This window comes from Chinchilla lanigera, unplaced genomic scaffold (genome assembly GCF_000276665.1).
Source record: "Chinchilla lanigera isolate Chin_1 unplaced genomic scaffold, ChiLan1.0 scaffold00028, whole genome shotgun sequence".
Classification (NCBI taxonomy): domain Eukaryota; kingdom Metazoa; phylum Chordata; class Mammalia; order Rodentia; family Chinchillidae; genus Chinchilla; species Chinchilla lanigera.
This window is the reverse complement of record NW_004955429.1, coordinates 13,277,945-13,293,563: the sequence shown is the minus strand read 5'-3', so window position 1 is coordinate 13,293,563 and position 15,619 is coordinate 13,277,945. Positions and strand designations below refer to the sequence as shown.

The following is a 15,619-nucleotide window of genomic DNA, read 5'->3' as shown; positions in this document are numbered from 1 at the left end:
TTTAAAATAAAAAAAAAAAAATTTAAATGGCACTCAGGGCTAGTGGCTACTGTCCCAGGCAGCCAAGGTATAGCGGCTTAACAGTGACAAGTCCCTGAAGGGGGGCGGCCACTTAGGTGTCCCCGTCCCCAGCTGGCACCTGAAGGTCACCCGTCCTCTCAGCAAGGGCAGTGTCCACAAACCCAGGGGCTGTGTACAAGCCAGGCAACAGTAACTTTAGAACCCATCCGATGGGACACAGGGCCCGGCAAATCCTGATGACAGGTCCCCCTGGGGGTCCGAACAAGGTCAACATTCCTCCTCTCGGTCCCCTCCTCTGTCCCCGGCGGACCTTGTCCCTCCCTCCCACCCTGAGCTGGGGCTGTGTCCCCTCCGCTTGACCAGCAGAATGCAGAGACGTGACAGCTGGCCCCTTCCCAGGCTGGGCCTCGAGGGGCCTGGCAGCACCCACTTTTACTCTTGGTAATCACCTTCTGTCCCCAGCACCTCAAAACAGAAACAAAACCCCAGGACTAGGGCAGCAGGGCGCCATGCCACCCGCTCACAACCGCACCCTGTCTGGAAGCAGCAAGCACTTCCCCTAGGGACTGTCCCCCACCCCGAAGCCTTCCGGGTCCACGCCGTCCTACGCCTCTGTGGAGAGCCACCGAAGGGACAGTGCCTGCCACAGTGTTAATCAACACTGCTCTCGGTCCCGGTCTGGGGACATTTTCCGCCTGCCCTGGGCTGTCACAGGGACCCAGCTCATGATGAACCTCCTGCCTCAGCCTCCTGAGAGCTGGGTGCTCGGGTTACAGCTGTGCACCACCACGCCTGGGCTCCTTCCCATTTGAAACAGAGCAGAGACCCAGAGCAACCAAAGGAAGAGGCATGTGGGAGGCGCAGGCTGGCGCTCAGGCCGGGCTCTGAATGGGAACAGGGCTCTCAGGGGCTCTGCGGTGGGAATCACGAAGCCGGGTCCCCCGCGGGGTGGGGAAGCGGCTGAGGAGCGGACACGAGCCCACGTCCCCTTGGCTGCCCCGTCTCCTCCGGAGGGTCCTTTCCCATCTCCCACCTGGCAGCAGGGGTCACCCTCCACATCACATCCAGGCCGGCTGCCGTTTGGATGATGCAGGTGACCGAGGTCTGGGACACTAGGAAGAAGGTGGGGGTGCGCTTGGGCACCACGGGGTGGGGAGCACAAGGGTCTCTACCCCGCCCCCACGGGACAGCCCTCCGCCTCTGGAGAAAGCTCAGGCCGGGCCCCATTAGAATGCTATTGTTTTTCTGGCTGGTAAGGAATTTGGGCAAATGGCCTGGCTGCCTCAATTTACCCAGCTGCAAAAGAGAACTATTCCAGCTAGATAGCATTCCTTCTGAGAAGCCAGTGAGATCAGGCTTGGGACAGTCCTCACACACACATTTGGGCCCCGATAAAAATATCACGTGTTAAGCCAGGCATGGGGGCACATGCCCGCAGTTCCAGCTGGGCAGGAGGCTGAGGCTGGAGGGTCTTTTGAGCTCAGGAGTTTGAGGCCAGCCCGGGCAACAGAAGGAGACCCTGATTTTAAAAAAGTTTTAAAGCCCTGGGGAGGCTGAGGCAGCAGGATCATGAGTTCAAGGCCAGCCTGGGCTACCTGCTCATAGCGAGACCCTGTCTCACAAAGACAGGGTAGAGTAAATAGGCTGGGGGTATAGGTAAAGTGCCTGAGCCTGAGTTCCAGTCCCAACAACCCAGAAAGTGACAATTACAACAAACCCGAAAAAACCCCATGTTCGCATTGCAGCCAGGACAGGTCTCGTCCCCGCTGCCCTTCCCCCTGCCCCTGACAAGGGCCCCTATATGCTCAGTTTGTTATTAGCGCCTTTCCTGTCCATCCCCAGCCCAGCACACAACACCTCTGTCCTGTGGGAACACGGCCTGAGGGTGACTTCGCCAAGTCCTTGCAGCTCTGACTCCCTTAGAGTACAACTTTTGGGGAACAGAGACACCAGCCTTTTCCAGCAGAGGTGCAAGCATCAGTCCCCATGAGACCCCTGTGATCCTCCCATACTGGGGCCAGGGCTGGGACACAAGGGCTTGTCGTGAAGTCTGGCCCAGAATCCCACTGCTGGCCTTCCTGGGGACTCCTGACCTGGCCACCTAACCCCATCTTCCTGGTCTGTGCCAGTAGAAGACTGCCCCCGCCACCTGCCTGTGTGGTGGCGCACTTCTGTCATTCCAGCACTATGGCAGGCTGAGGCAGGAGGATCCCAAGTTCCATCCTAGCCTGGGCAACTTAGCAACTTTGTGAGGCCTTGTCTTAAAAAATAGAAAGGGCTGCACATGTGGCTCAGGGCAAAGGCGCTAGGTTCCATCCCCAGCACCGGAAAAAAGAAAAGAAAAAAAGGAAAAGAAAACAGGCAGTCTTTGGTGAGCAGGCGCATCTCCGCTTTGGGAAAGGATGTCAGCGTCACAGCCAGCAACCCCCCTTTGCAACCAGCCCCAGCCGGCAGCAACAGTGGCTAAGCAGGAAACGGGATGCATTTAGGGACAAATGTCCTTAGGGTTTCAACACCAGAATGGTTTTTTCTTCCTTTTTGGACACAAACACCTGCGGTTCTAACCCAAATCCCCACCCTAGAATCCAGCCAGAGTCGTTTAAGACCAGGTCTCAGCCCAGCCAGCAGAGCCCAGGCACCGAGAGGTCCCCACAATGTCACCAAGCCCAGGACCGCCCGCAGGTCAGAGCTGCTCTGGTGACCCGTGTGCCTGGTGTCTCCATGGAGGACGGAGCCCAGTAAGGAGCAAGGTCAGGGCCAGCGAGGGGCTCCTGGCTGTGTCCCTCCGCCAGCGCCACCCTGTCACCCTTGGTCGGGCTCCGGGTTGAGCCGAGCACCTCCCCTCCAAGCGGGCTGGGCATAGAGGCGGCCTGGCTGGTCGGGCCAGCCAATGTCTACAGGACGAGGTGGTCACCGTCCAGCAGGGGCCCTGTTCTTTGAGCCTAAATCCCTGGGCTTCTGTCCACATTGCTCTTCCCTCTGCCACCCCCTCCTTGGCCTGTGGTCCCTTCCTCGGAGGAACCTTGCTGACCACCTGCATGTCATGGCGCCACGTTCACCTGCTGTGCCCCCTTTGCTGCCACACTGCAAAGACCTTGTGCTGTGGCTTGTTGCCTTGTGATTTCTTTTCCCCCGAGTCCCAAATGCCAGCCCCAGGAGGGAGGGCTCTTGGGCGGTGTTGCCACCCAGCATGCGCCGTGCCCCGCAGATAGTAGCTGTGTGAAGTGGTCATGGAGGTCCTTGCTCGACCCTGCTCCCAGGGCAGGAAGGGGAGCTCTTAGGATAGAAGATGCTCCGCTGATTCTGAGTCTATCATAAAAAAGAAGGGATCTGAATGTGAGTGTGCTGGCCCACGTCTATAATCTTTGCACTCAGGAGGCTGAGGCAGGAGCATCGCCACAAGTTCGAGGGCAGCCTGGGCTACAAAGTGAGTTCAAAGCCAGCCTGCTCTACCCAGCAAGACCCTGTCTCAAAAAACGAAAACAAAAGAGGAATCCTAACATGCGCAAGGTGCCGGGCCCTGGGCGAGGGTCTTCTGACAGCCTTTACATTTGCCTACTCTGTGACTACAATAGGTATCTTTTGCAAATGTCAACCTGAGGTCCAGAGTGGCCCTGAAACTGGTCCCTAGGTCATACCGTGAGGCACAGTGCAGCCTAGGAGCGGTCCCCTGGCCATCAGGCCTCTCTGCATAGGGGCAGATGAAGGCGTATTGCGTCCCTGACCTTGGTTTCCCATTTGTGCTCTGAGGATGTGGGCAGAGTGGCCTCTGAGGGTGTGTGATGTCATCTGGAAGATAGGACTGTCACCTGGCAAGTCTTTCGAGCCAGAACAGGAAGTAGGCACAGCTGCTTCCCATCCCCCACCTGACCTGGGTTGGGCCAGCTGGGGAGTCACCTCCCTTTCGCCACTTCCCCCAGAAATTCCCCAGGCAGGGCCCCAAGTGCTGCAGCCCAAATGCACTACCTCCTCCCTAGGCATGGTGGCACACGCCTGTCATCCTAGTACTTGGAAGGCTGAGGCAGGAAGATCAACAGAGTTCAAGGTCAGGTAGCCCGAGTATCCACTGTGGCTCCCCCTGGCTCTGTCCCAATCACCCCGCTTACAGCCCTGGGTGAAGTACACTGGTCTCTCTTTTTCCTCTTTGATGCTTGGTCTCACTGAATCATTTAAGAAATGAACATCTGTAGCAACCCAGGATTTCACAAACTTCCGGTTTTACAGAACCATGCCTGCATTTCCTGAACCCCGGGCCCACCCTGCGGGGAGGGGCTTAGAGTTGGAACCAATTTCTCACTTTGCTGAAGTCCACACTGGCAAACAGGACCATTTTTTAAAGATTTTTAAGATCAAATTGAGAATTTTAAGACCAAACTGAGCTGGGCGTGGCGGCACACACCTGTAATCCCAGCAGTCCAGAGGCTGAGGTAGGAGGGTCGTTGTGAGTTCGAGACCAGCCTGGGCTATAAAGTGAGCTCCAAGCCAGCCTGAACTGCATAGCAAGACCCTGTCTCAAAAAAGACCAAAAAAAGAAAAAGAAAAAGAAAAGATCAAATTGAGAATGGAATGTTTCTTTTTTTAAAATTTATTATTTACTGATTTTGTCTTGGTCCTTTTTTTTTTTTTGAGACAGGGTCTCACTATGCAGTTCAGGCTGGCCTTGAACTCACTATATACCCCAGGCCAGCCTCAAACTCATGGCGCTCCTCCTGCTTCAGCCTTCCTGGTGCTGAGATTACGGGTATGCACCATTACAGCCAGCTGCTAGCCTCACTTTACAAGGAAACCGAGACGCTAAGCGGTAAGAGCAGGTGCAGTGCCCACAGCGTCACAGCTCCAAATGGGGAAGTGGGGCCCCACCTCTGCCTCCCAGCCCACCTTCTTCCCGCTGGCTGAGCCGGGCAGCGGGTGCGGTGGGGCTGCGGTGTAGCTGCACACGGAGCCCTCAGAGCACAGGCCCAGGCTGGCCGCACTGTGCACCCGAGCAGGTGGCTGTCCCTGCCCGTGCGGGGGAGCCCGGCTGTGACAGGGCCCCAGATTTCAGAATGACGGAGTGTGGCGGTCCCTCTGCTGGGAAGGTGGTTCAACACGCGCTTCTGCAGTGACTTCCCCGTAGACCCAGCATTAGCGTGGGTGGCACCCAGAAGCCGCCGATCGCGTCCCAAATTCTAAGTGTGTGGCCACACATGGGCCACGGACCCGCAGAGCAGGTGATCGGCAGCAGCTCCCGACCTGGAAGCCACGCTGCTCCTTCTCTGCAGAGCGGCCGACCAGACCACTCACGAAGGTGCTTCCTGACAGCGCATTCTACTCCTGCAGCACCCGGGAATCCAGGGACCGAGTCCAGGCTGTGCGCCGTGCTGAGGCTGGCCCCAGACTCCTGCTCCATCGTCTCGGTCCCCAGCCCAGCCCTCCAGTGCTCCAAGCCTAGCTCAGAAACCACCTCCTCCAGGAAGCCTCCCTCCCCCGCAGCCCTGGAGGTGAGAACTCTGAGGCTCCTCCTCTGGCTCCCCCAGGCCCGGGAGCTCAGGCCCTCCTCAGCCCTGTTGGCCCTGGGCGATAACTTCTTTCCTCCTCCCAAATTCCCCAGGCCACTGGAACATCCTCAAGCCCGTAATACTACGGTGCTCCCTGCAGCCTGGCCCTTGCCGCTAGCTGCCCTTTGCAGGGCTGATGGAGGCGATGACTAACGTTTTCTGAGTACTTGCTATGGTCCGGGTAGAACCAAGGTGAAGCAGTAAGTAAGGGTTGAAAAGTCCAAAATCCTGGATCCAGCCATTCCTGAAGCCCATTACCCTGTATGCTTCCAAGTTCCATGAGCCAAAGAAGCCTCTTTTCTGCACAAGCCTGTTTGATTTTAACTTTCTGTCACACGCAACTAAGAAAGTCCTCACTGACTGACTAGGTGGCTTGTCACAAGGTCACATGGCTATAGAGCAGGGATGAGACTCACATCTGTAATCCTAGCATTTAGGAGGCTGAGGAGAGAGGATCACCAGAGTGCAAGGTCAGCCTGGGCTACACAGCAAGACTCTGTCTCAAAAGAACAAAAACAAACACTAACACCCACCCATCATTTACCCCTCCCTCTCATCTGTCCCCATGCACAGCGGTGCCTGCGGAAGGAACACATCATCCCTGATGCACTGCATGTGCGTGTCTTAGTCTAGTTTTATGTTATTTGATCCAACACTGAGCAGCAGTGATATTTGGTTTATCACTATCAAATCCCTAGAGACAAGGAGCACTTGGCATGCAGCAGGTGCCCAATACATGCTTGTGAAGTAATTGAATGACTAAATGATGGGCATGAAGTCATAGTCATAGGGTGTTGAAAGCTTCCTAATTCCTCGGCCATCTCAGGCAAGGACAGGAGGCCTCAGGAGGGAGAGGCTGGTCCTCACCATGTAAGTCTGGACACAGCTGTCCTGGCTCCTGGTCACATCTTCTAGGTCCCACTCAGAATCTCACTCTTGCCCACCGTGCCTCAGAAAAATGGCTGCTCGGCTCCAAAGGATGCTGGACAGACGCCCCAGCACCTCCCGCCCAGGGCCTCATGTCGCCAAAGGGGAAAGTCCTCTCTTTCGGAGTTCTGTGAGGCTTACATGGAAGGGAAGCAGGGAATGTCCCTGGGAGTATGGATGAACCCTCTCTTTCCCCATTAAAGGGGATTCCTCAGGGCACAGTGCCAAGGGGGACCACACCCCAGGCCCCTCCTAGCCCCAGGGTCTGCAGATATTAAGGTTCCACTCTGGACCTTTTCAGAAAGAACCAGAAGCTGTCAGTGTCAGGTGGGCCTGGCGGGGTGGGGGTGGGGAGAGGCCAGGAAGTGGGGGCGGAGGAGCCCAGGGCCTGGCCAAGCCTCCTGCTCCACGGCCCCTGACTGAGTGGGCGACATCAACGCCAGGGAGGAAACTGCACTATGTTCCTGGAGCCCCGGACAGCTGTGTCCTCCATGGGCCTCAGTTTACTCCGCTATGGGATGTGCGTTCGAAGAGCTCCTCTTTCTCAGGCTGCTGTGAAGGCCCAGGGGAAGAGCCAGAACCAACCCTCTGGCAGTCTGTGCGGGCTGAGGTGCTGGGATAAATATCTACCCCAAGAGACTGGGGGTGGCCCCATGCTCAGGCGAGCAAACCAAGTTTCCCCTTACGGCCACTGTGGGAAACCCCTGCACCCAGAGCCAGCGCAGGCCCAGAAGCATTCTAGGGGAGGAATAGATCCCCCGAAGCTGTTCTTTGGAGCAGTGTGCACCCCCATGCCATGCTAGGGACCCTTAGCCGGCAGGCTGCCCCCACCCCCCAGTTCTCCAGGCCGCCCAGCCCGGGTGCTACTCACAGTGTCAGGAGGGGGCACTGGTCCCTGGAGCCCTGGGCCTGGCTGCCTCTGTGGCCCCAGGGGATGAGGAACCGTGGGCCCTGCCCACCCCGGGTCCTGACGTCTGACTTCCTCTCTGCTCAGCCAGCGTCCAGGAAACCACACCCGGGGACGGGGTGCCCGTCACCCCGGGGCCCCGCCTGCCTGAGCTCTGCCTGCTCTGCACAGGGCCTCGGGGCACTGCCAGTCCCGGTGGCCGCCCTGGACCGGGCCCAGACCATGAATAATACAGCGGCCTCCCTGCCAGTCTCTCGTGACCGATCGCGTTTCGGGGCCACTCGAGTTTCGGGAGAAGCTGCTTTCTGCGGAGGGCCGGGCCCCGGCTGGGTCTCTGGCCACCGCAAGGGCGCAGCCAGCTGGAGCTGGCAGGGCAAAGCGACGCGAGAGGCCGCCCTGAAGAGAGGGCGCCCTACTTACTTTGAAAGCAGCTCGGGCCTAAAAGGCACCAGGGTGCTGAGGGCAGGGCAGGGCTGACCCGACCCCCTCCAGGCCGGGTAGGGGCTCTGGGGACTCAGCTCCTGTCCCCACACAGGGCCACCTCCTAGGCAGCTCCTCGCCTGCTCCCCGTGGCCGGCCCGTGTCCCATCTGAAGGCCATGGCTAGGGGTTTGTCAGTGTTGGGCACTTCCTGTAAACTGAGTCAGATAATATCCGACTGGCTTCTTTCTCTCAGCAGAATGTGTCAGAAATGCGGTCCCTCCTGGGACTGAATGATGTCCCTGTGTGTGGCGTCACCCAGTTTGCCCACCCATTCATCCTTGGACGGGCACAGGAGGCTTCTCCACCACACCACAGCACCCTCTGCCCAGCTGCTCTCACCCGGCCTGGCCCCATCCCATCCCAGACTCCGCCCTGGGCCCTGCTCAAGAGGGACAGGTCAGCCTCGGCCACGTCCCAGAGGATAGCTGGGTGGGTGGAGCAGGAGACACCATCCACGGCCTCAGGCTGTCCTGGCCACAGCCAAGGACCCAAGACTTGGGGGCAGAAGAGCTGAGGGCCCAGCGTGCAGGGCCAGGGTGCCCCGTTCCCGTGTGGCGGGAGAGGCGACACAGCAAGGAAGCATGACCTGCTCCGGAGGGACTTTGCCAGGGGCGCACAGCACAGGCCTGAGGAGGGGAGCTCCCTGGTCCCGCCCTGGGGTACCAGGTGGCTCGCTGTCCGAGACGCCCCCTGGAAGCTCCCTGAGCCGGGCTGCCAACTGCTCCCCGGCCCTCGGGCCACATGCAGCTGCAGTGGGGGAGGAGCGAGGGGCAGGCCTGAGTGGCCCAGCTGCAACCCGCCCAGCCCAGCATCCCAGCCCTGTGTGTCCCTGGCTGCCCCAGCCCACCAGGAGGCCACAAACCCACTGGCTCTCAGGACACAAAACCATCTTTCTTGCCCCAAATAATGCAGATGCAAGCGTGATTCTCCTGCCTGACCGAGAGAGGCCGGAGATGGGTAGGGGTACCGGGCAGTGCCACGGAGCAAGGCCTGCCAGGGACACAGGCCCCAGCCGAGTACTCAGGGGAAGGTGGCTGGGGGGAGGGAGCTTGCTTGAGGGCCACAGCCAGCTCCTCACTGGTGACCGGGCCTCCCGTCCTGCACGGCGTCCTCCCCAGCCAGGGCAGGCAGCAGGCACCACACCTTCTCCATGGCTCTTCAAGTCGCTTTCACAGGAGAAGGGGCCACGCTGGGTCTTAGCTAAGGGCACCCACCCAAGCCCGTGCTCTTTCCACTCCTGCCCCACAGAGGCTTGGAGGAAAGGAAGGGGACGCAGGTGAGGGGTGGGGTGACAGTGGTGCACTGGCCTGGTAACTGACGAGTTTGCCACCAAGCCTACCGTCTGACCCCACTCCGATTCCCAGAGAGACCCAGGGCTGGCATGGAACAGTCCTTCTTACCACCAAGCGTTGCTGGCTTTGCACCCCAGTGTGCCAGTTCCCCAGCTGTTCTGCCCCCTGGCCTTGAGCCAGAAGGCCTCCTTGGAGACCCCGGCTGGCTGCGGTTCCGGAGATCCCATCCCGGCTTCCGAGCTGGAGCCTCCCGAGTCCGCGGCAGAGGGCCAGGGCTGGCCCGCCAGCAGCCGCTCTGTGCACACCTCACGCTTTTCCAGATGTGAGCGGGACCCGGCCAGGGGTGACCGGCGCATGCAAAGGGAATCTGAAGACGCAAGTGGGAAAATATGTGCTGCAACCTCCAATGTGTCCCTGCAGCAGCCGCCAGCCTCTCCTCAGGCCGTGGAGGGGCTGACTCAGGTCTCCCGGGCAGCCCAGGGGCCAGGATCTCGCCGCGCCCGCACTGGCTGGCGGGGGGTCGAGCTCGCCCTGGGGGCAGCCTCAGTTGTTTGGGGGGACAACCAAAGAGCGCTGCTCTGGGACCCGACCAGGGCCGTCCTCCGCGGCTGTGCAGACGGGGCCGCCAGATCCTCCGTGTGGGGCCAGGGCAAACCCTGTGTGAACTATGGCGACCACACCCGCCCCACCACTCTTGCATCACAGACATGAGGGCTCCGTGGGCCTGCACAGAGGCTCCACCCCATCCCGTTCTGTGGATGGGAACCGAGGCACAGAGAGCCCATCTCCCAGCCCAAGAGGCTGCGTCCTGTCAGCAGCCCCTGAGGTTCCCCCAAGGCCGAGCTGGAAACCTCTGCACGCATGGGAGGCAAGACATTTCAGCTCTGGTTCGCCGGAAGAGAGCGTCAGGCGGGTTCAGCCGCCCATCCCAGGAGGTCTCCCCCAGGCCTGGGGGTGCAGCCACTGGCTCCCTCCAGAGCCTTGCTAAGAACACACCTCACCCCCCTGTCTGCCCGGTTCCCCCAAGTCTTCCCAGCCCCCAGGCCCTCCATGCCAGGGCTCCCGCACTGTCACCGAGCAGCAGAGACCTATGTGGCTGCATCTCCACTTCCTCTAGCTGCCAGGAAGCCGGGCAATATTCACCTGAACAAAAGGACCTCAGGCCCCCGGGTGTCTTGGTTTTGTTTTATTGAGGATGACCCTGATTTACCCTGGGTCCCTGACATCCTCTTCTGGATTGTGCTTTTCCTGATCTTGATGTTTTCTAAATTATTTTACTGTAGGTATTTCCTGTATGCAGCCGCAGGTATTTTGGGAAGGAAAAGGAAAAAGGAAGGAAGGAATAAGGAAAAAAGAAGGAAGAAAAGAGGGAAGGAAGGAAGGTGGAAAGGGAAGAAGGGCATCAGGAAGGGAGAGAGGGCGGAAGTTAGATCGTTTGTACAGTGGGGGTAGCAAAAAGGGAGAAGCTTTCAATTCTCCTCTTTAAATAAAATCTGCCCCCTTCAGTGCGGTCTAAAATACAAAGACACACTCCAAGGGGGTGGTGGTGCGAGGCCCCCCTGCAAACGAAGACCCCTGCCACCTTCTGTTCAGAGGAGGCGCCCAGCCTTGTGCAAGATCCCCAGCTTCCAGTGCTCTGGCCGTGTGGTTTAGCGGCTGCAGAGGCTGACAGCTCAGGTGGGTCCCCTCCTTGGGCTGGGCTCCCCCCCTGCACTCCCCCAGCCAGGACGCCGGTCCAGGCACCTCCCTGGGGTGCGCTGAGAAGGTTTGGTAACAATAGCAACAACAACAGCGTCATCAGCCCTGCAGTTCCTGCACACCAGGGGCCTGCCAGGCCCCGCTCTGTGTGTATTACCTCACTGAATCCTCACACTAATCCTAAAAGCATGCAGAGAGGAAGCCGCCCCTTCACATGTCTAACAATGCCACAGCCACGCTGCACCTCGGCACCTGCTGGATCCCCGGCCCTGGGGCTACAAATGCCACATGAAACGGTCGCCGCACGGTGCACAAAAGGAATGACTGTGAGCTGCATTTTGCTGACGCCTACTAGGATCAGAGAGGTCCGGGGCAGAGCTGAGGTCACACAGTGGAGCCCAGGGCCAGCGGGTGGTGGAACAAACCCCGGGCCCTGTGCACACTGCACCTGGGTAGGCCATTCCCTCCCCAGCGGGCACGCGCTGCCCTAGCCCAATGCCAGAAACGTCAGGGTTCTCCATGGGAGCCAGGTGCAGCCTTTCCTGCGCTCCACCCTGTGCCCTCCTGGGCCTTGCACAGCCCTGCAACCTGCCCTGAGGCTGGCGACGGTGGAAGTAGTCACCTCCCTTCCCTGGGCACGTTTCCCGGTACCTGAGGGTCCTCACGGAGATGCAGTACTTCCACATCAGGCCCCACGCGGGGCTGCCATCGCCCTTCATGCCCGGGAGACGCGAGCGTGGCTCAGCGCCACAGCACCACCCTGGCTGTCCTCCCCGGGGCCGGGGCTCTCCTCGGGGCCCTCAGGTCACTTCCTTCTTCATGGTGGGACAAAGAAAGGAAAAGCCCAAGGCCAGGGAGACGGAGGCCCCGGGGGCTCTGGCCGCCTTCTGGCCGCAGCAGGTCCCGACTCCGGTTAGCGGCAGCGCTGGACCCTCCCGGCCAGCGTCCCTCACACTCGGGCTTCTGCACACCCCGCTGCCTCCGGCCAGGAGATTGTGGTGGCTGAGGGCCAGGGGAGCCTGAGTCACCGGGCGGGACGGTGGGGGGCGACTGCCTGCCCGGAGAGTGCAGAGTACAGCGGCCTGGGCTGGAGAGGAGACCTCAGGAGGGAGGGGGGAGGGAGGAGAGGCGGAGGCAGAGGGCGAGCCACATCCTCCCCATCTCCCCAGAGGCCTAAACCCAACACCCGCCCTCCCTGGCCACAGCCCAGCCCACCGAGGAGCTGGGAGGGGGAAGGGGCTGCCCTGCTGCCTGGCTCCACTGGGTTGATGACAAACAAAGGCCAAATCCAGGTGACTCCGCAGGGCAGCGACCGCCTCCCTGCCCAGGGCCTGCGTTTGGCTCACAAGGCAGTGTCCAGCCTGGCCAGGCCACTCTGCTGTGTGACACTGGCTGTGGCCTGCCCCTCTCTGGCCTTTGTTTTCCTCTGCCTCTTGGGCGTGGCACAGGTTCACAACTAACCCCTCCAATTACCCCAGGGGCCTCACAAGAGAGTTAATTGGCTTCCCTTTATGTGTGAGGAAACTGAGGCACGGATAGAGGAAGTTGACACCTGAGGAGTGGCGGAGGTTGGAAGCAGGGCAGAGACTCTGAGGCCAGCTCCTTGAATGGAGGCGGGCGGGCGGAAGGGCTGGGCCCTGGACAGCTGGGGAGGGGCGCCTGGGGCTTTTCACCCCAACAGCTGCTCTCGGCCCAGCCAGGGGAGGCAGCTGGGGCTTCCCAGGCAGAGCCCGTGGGGACAGTGACTCACAGATCAAGGTCGCCCTACTTCTCCCCACACACAGCCCCCAGGAAGTCTCCCAAAAGGCAGGTGGGCCTGAACCTGCAGCCTGCAGTGCCCCGGGTATCGGATACAGCTGTCCTGCCCGCTGGGCCCCAGGTTCCACCTCACCGGAGGACAACCAGGCTCGGAGCGGGGTGGCACCTGCCCACCAGCACTGCAGGCCTTGCTCCGTCCCCAGCCCGCGCTTTGGCCGGCGCAGGATGGGAATCTCGTCTCAGATTCCAGCCTGGTTCCCACGGCACAGATGAGCAGCTGCCTGCTGTCTGACCTGAGCCAAGAAGGAGCTTTTTATCCAAAAGCAAGCTGGGTGTCCACACAGGCCGCGGCTCCTGGGGCGTTCGGAGACCCCCCATCCTCCCTCCACGTGCTCACAAGCCACCATCGCAGGCCCCACCTGCCCCAGGGGCTCACGGCCCCCAAGACACAGCTGCCCGGCCTCAGCTCGAGCACCCGGTGGACAGCAGGCTCACCGCTTTTCAAGCCACCCATTGTCTTGTGGGACCTACGGAAACTCTCCTGTCACGCTGGCTTCGCCTTCTCAATTGAGGCCTCCACTCGGGTTTATCTGAAATGTCCTCCTAGTGGGCTGAGTTTTCGCAGCGCCCCTTTGTGGGTGGCGGCAGCCTCTATTTACACTTCTCTGCCCACTCAGCCTGGTATTTACACAGCCGCCCATCTGCCTGCCTCTTCCTTCCCTTTGTCTCCTCCCAGCTTGCTTTTCATCACACATCTCTTCCTCCCAAGTCTCCCTCACCCATTCTTTCACCCACCCCGCTTCCCTCCCTCCACTCACCTTCCTCTCGCCACTGCCTTCATCTCCCTAGCCACATACTGTATCTACCCCGTCATCATCCATCCTTCCAATTGTCCGTCTGTCCACCATCATCGATTTAATCATCCATCCATCCGTCCGTCCATCCTTCCGCTTACCCACTCAGCAACACAATCATCCATCCATCCCTCCCTTCCTCCACCCATCCATTCTCAATCATCCATCCATCCATCCATCCTCATCTATCCAATCATCCATCCATCCATCCACTCATCCACCCACTCACCCTTCAATCTATCACCTTATATGTTCCCTCCCTTCTGCCTTATGCCAGCCCCTTGTCCCCACAGGGCCAATGGATGAGCTACAGCAAGTGACACAGCGACCTGTCTGTGGCCTCCTGAACCCTCCTCTCAGCCTCACTGTTGGGTCCCTGACACTGCCCTGGTGCCCCAGGTCTCCAGTCACAGCTGGGACTGATCATAGCTCTGTCATGCCCAGGGTGAGCACTAGGCTCAGTTCCAGGCTTCCTTGCCCCGTAGCTATGGACAGACGGACACCCCGGGACTCAGCCCGGGCACATGTGCACACCTTAGGGGGAGCACGAGCCACAAGCCTGCTCTCTGCAAGAGACCAGCCCTTCCCCAGCTTTTGTCATGATGAACTCTCCTGCCTCTCATCAGCCCTGAAGGGTGACAGCCGCCTGCTTCTTTGGGCGGTGCTGGGGGTGGAATCCAGGCCCTTGCACATACTGAGCATACGCTGACCACTGAGATGCACCCCCAGCCCAGTCTCTACATTTTGTGATAAGAACACAAGGGCCCAAGTGCTCCACAATTTCCTAAATGCCAATTTATCTGTCTCAGCCTGTCTCTTGTCACCACCCTACAGAGGCTTCTCTGTGCACAGGGGTCGCCTCCACATTCTTCTAGGATTCCTCGGTTCCTCCAGGACTTATCTCTCTGAGCCTCAGTCTGCCCCTCTGCAAAATGGGACTAAGAGTCCCTCCCCTCCTGGTCTCGGTGACCGTGACCATGTGGACGTGAGCCTCAATGGCAATGAGATGTGGCATCTGCGGGACACGGCGGGAGCTTGCAAAGGTTTCCATCCAGAACAGACAGACTGGATAACTCACAGTTGGTGTCATTAAAAAGCCCTGGCATTCACTGCGGGCCTGAGTGAGGGGCCACTCCTCCTGCCCCCTGGGACTCAGGGAGCCACAGCCAGGGAGGGACACAAAGCAAGCTCTGCATGGAAACATTCGTGGAGTTTGTGGAGCGCAGGCAGCCCTCCACCCACTGACTCACACGGCCCGCTGGGGATGAAGTCACCACCGGCAGCCAGAGAGAAGGCTACGTTTGTTCCCTGGGAGAGGCTGACACCGCAGTGAACTTGGCCTTTAAGGACAACACACCCAGCTTCTTTGAGTTTTACATGTTTGCAAAAATTTAGTTTTCGGATGATACCCAGGCTAACCCCATGTAAACAAGTGAAGAACATGTGTGGGTGTTTGCCTGCAGGCCGCCTCCTCTGGGAAGTCCTCTGTGACTCCTTCTCGAGGTGCCCGTGGCCCTGCCAGCGCCGGGAAGACTGCATTCACCAGACTGGGAGTGACTGGAGGGTGGGTGCAGGGCTTGCCTAGTGGTTTCTCCTGCCCCCGGCAGGAGCTCTGGCCCAGAGGAGAGGCCGTTGGACAGGTACCAGTTGAATGAATGAACAACTCTCTCCCTTTTCACTTTTCTTTTGCCAATGAGGAAACTGAGGCTCGGTGGGGGGATGGGATCGGCCCAAGGTGGGATCTGGGGTCGGAGCCTGGTCTCTGTCAGTTGTTCCCAGGGTCTGGGTGCAAGAGGTGTGAAGATAATCACACAGATACACGGAGTTTTGCCACTGCAGGGACAAACAGGATTGGGGGTGTCTCCTACACATTCAAGGGGAAGCTTTTCTTCAGGAACTTGGGCACCACTGCAGGTGTCCTGGCTGGGGGACACATGGAGCTCCAGGAGGCAGGCACTGACATCTGAAGCCAGTCAAAATGATGGCCAGCCCCTGTCTCTTCCTAGAGCTCTGCCCATGCCCTCTCGGCCATGGAGAAGGTGGATGGTGTCATTCTAGAAGTGGCTGTCCTTTAATACTCCTGCAGTGTCACAGTTTTTTTTTTTTTTTTTTTTTTTTTTTTTTTTTTTTTTTTTTTTTTTTT

The 15,619-nt window shown here is 59.3% G+C and overlaps 1 protein-coding gene across 7 annotated transcripts in view; it reads right to left on the bottom strand.

Annotated features, from left to right (window-relative positions):
* Iqsec1 (IQ motif and Sec7 domain 1) overlaps positions 1 to 15,619 on the bottom strand; it is a gene marked incomplete at its 3' end in the record, with an annotated part of 126,605 nt that overhangs the window by 79,626 nt on the left and 31,360 nt on the right. The window contains 1 exon segment of one of the 7 annotated variants that reach the window (XM_005386986.2): positions 11,516 to 11,956. In XM_005386986.2, the coding sequence (XP_005387043.2) occupies positions 11,516 to 11,583 (68 nt within the window). 7 annotated transcript variants of the gene reach the window in all.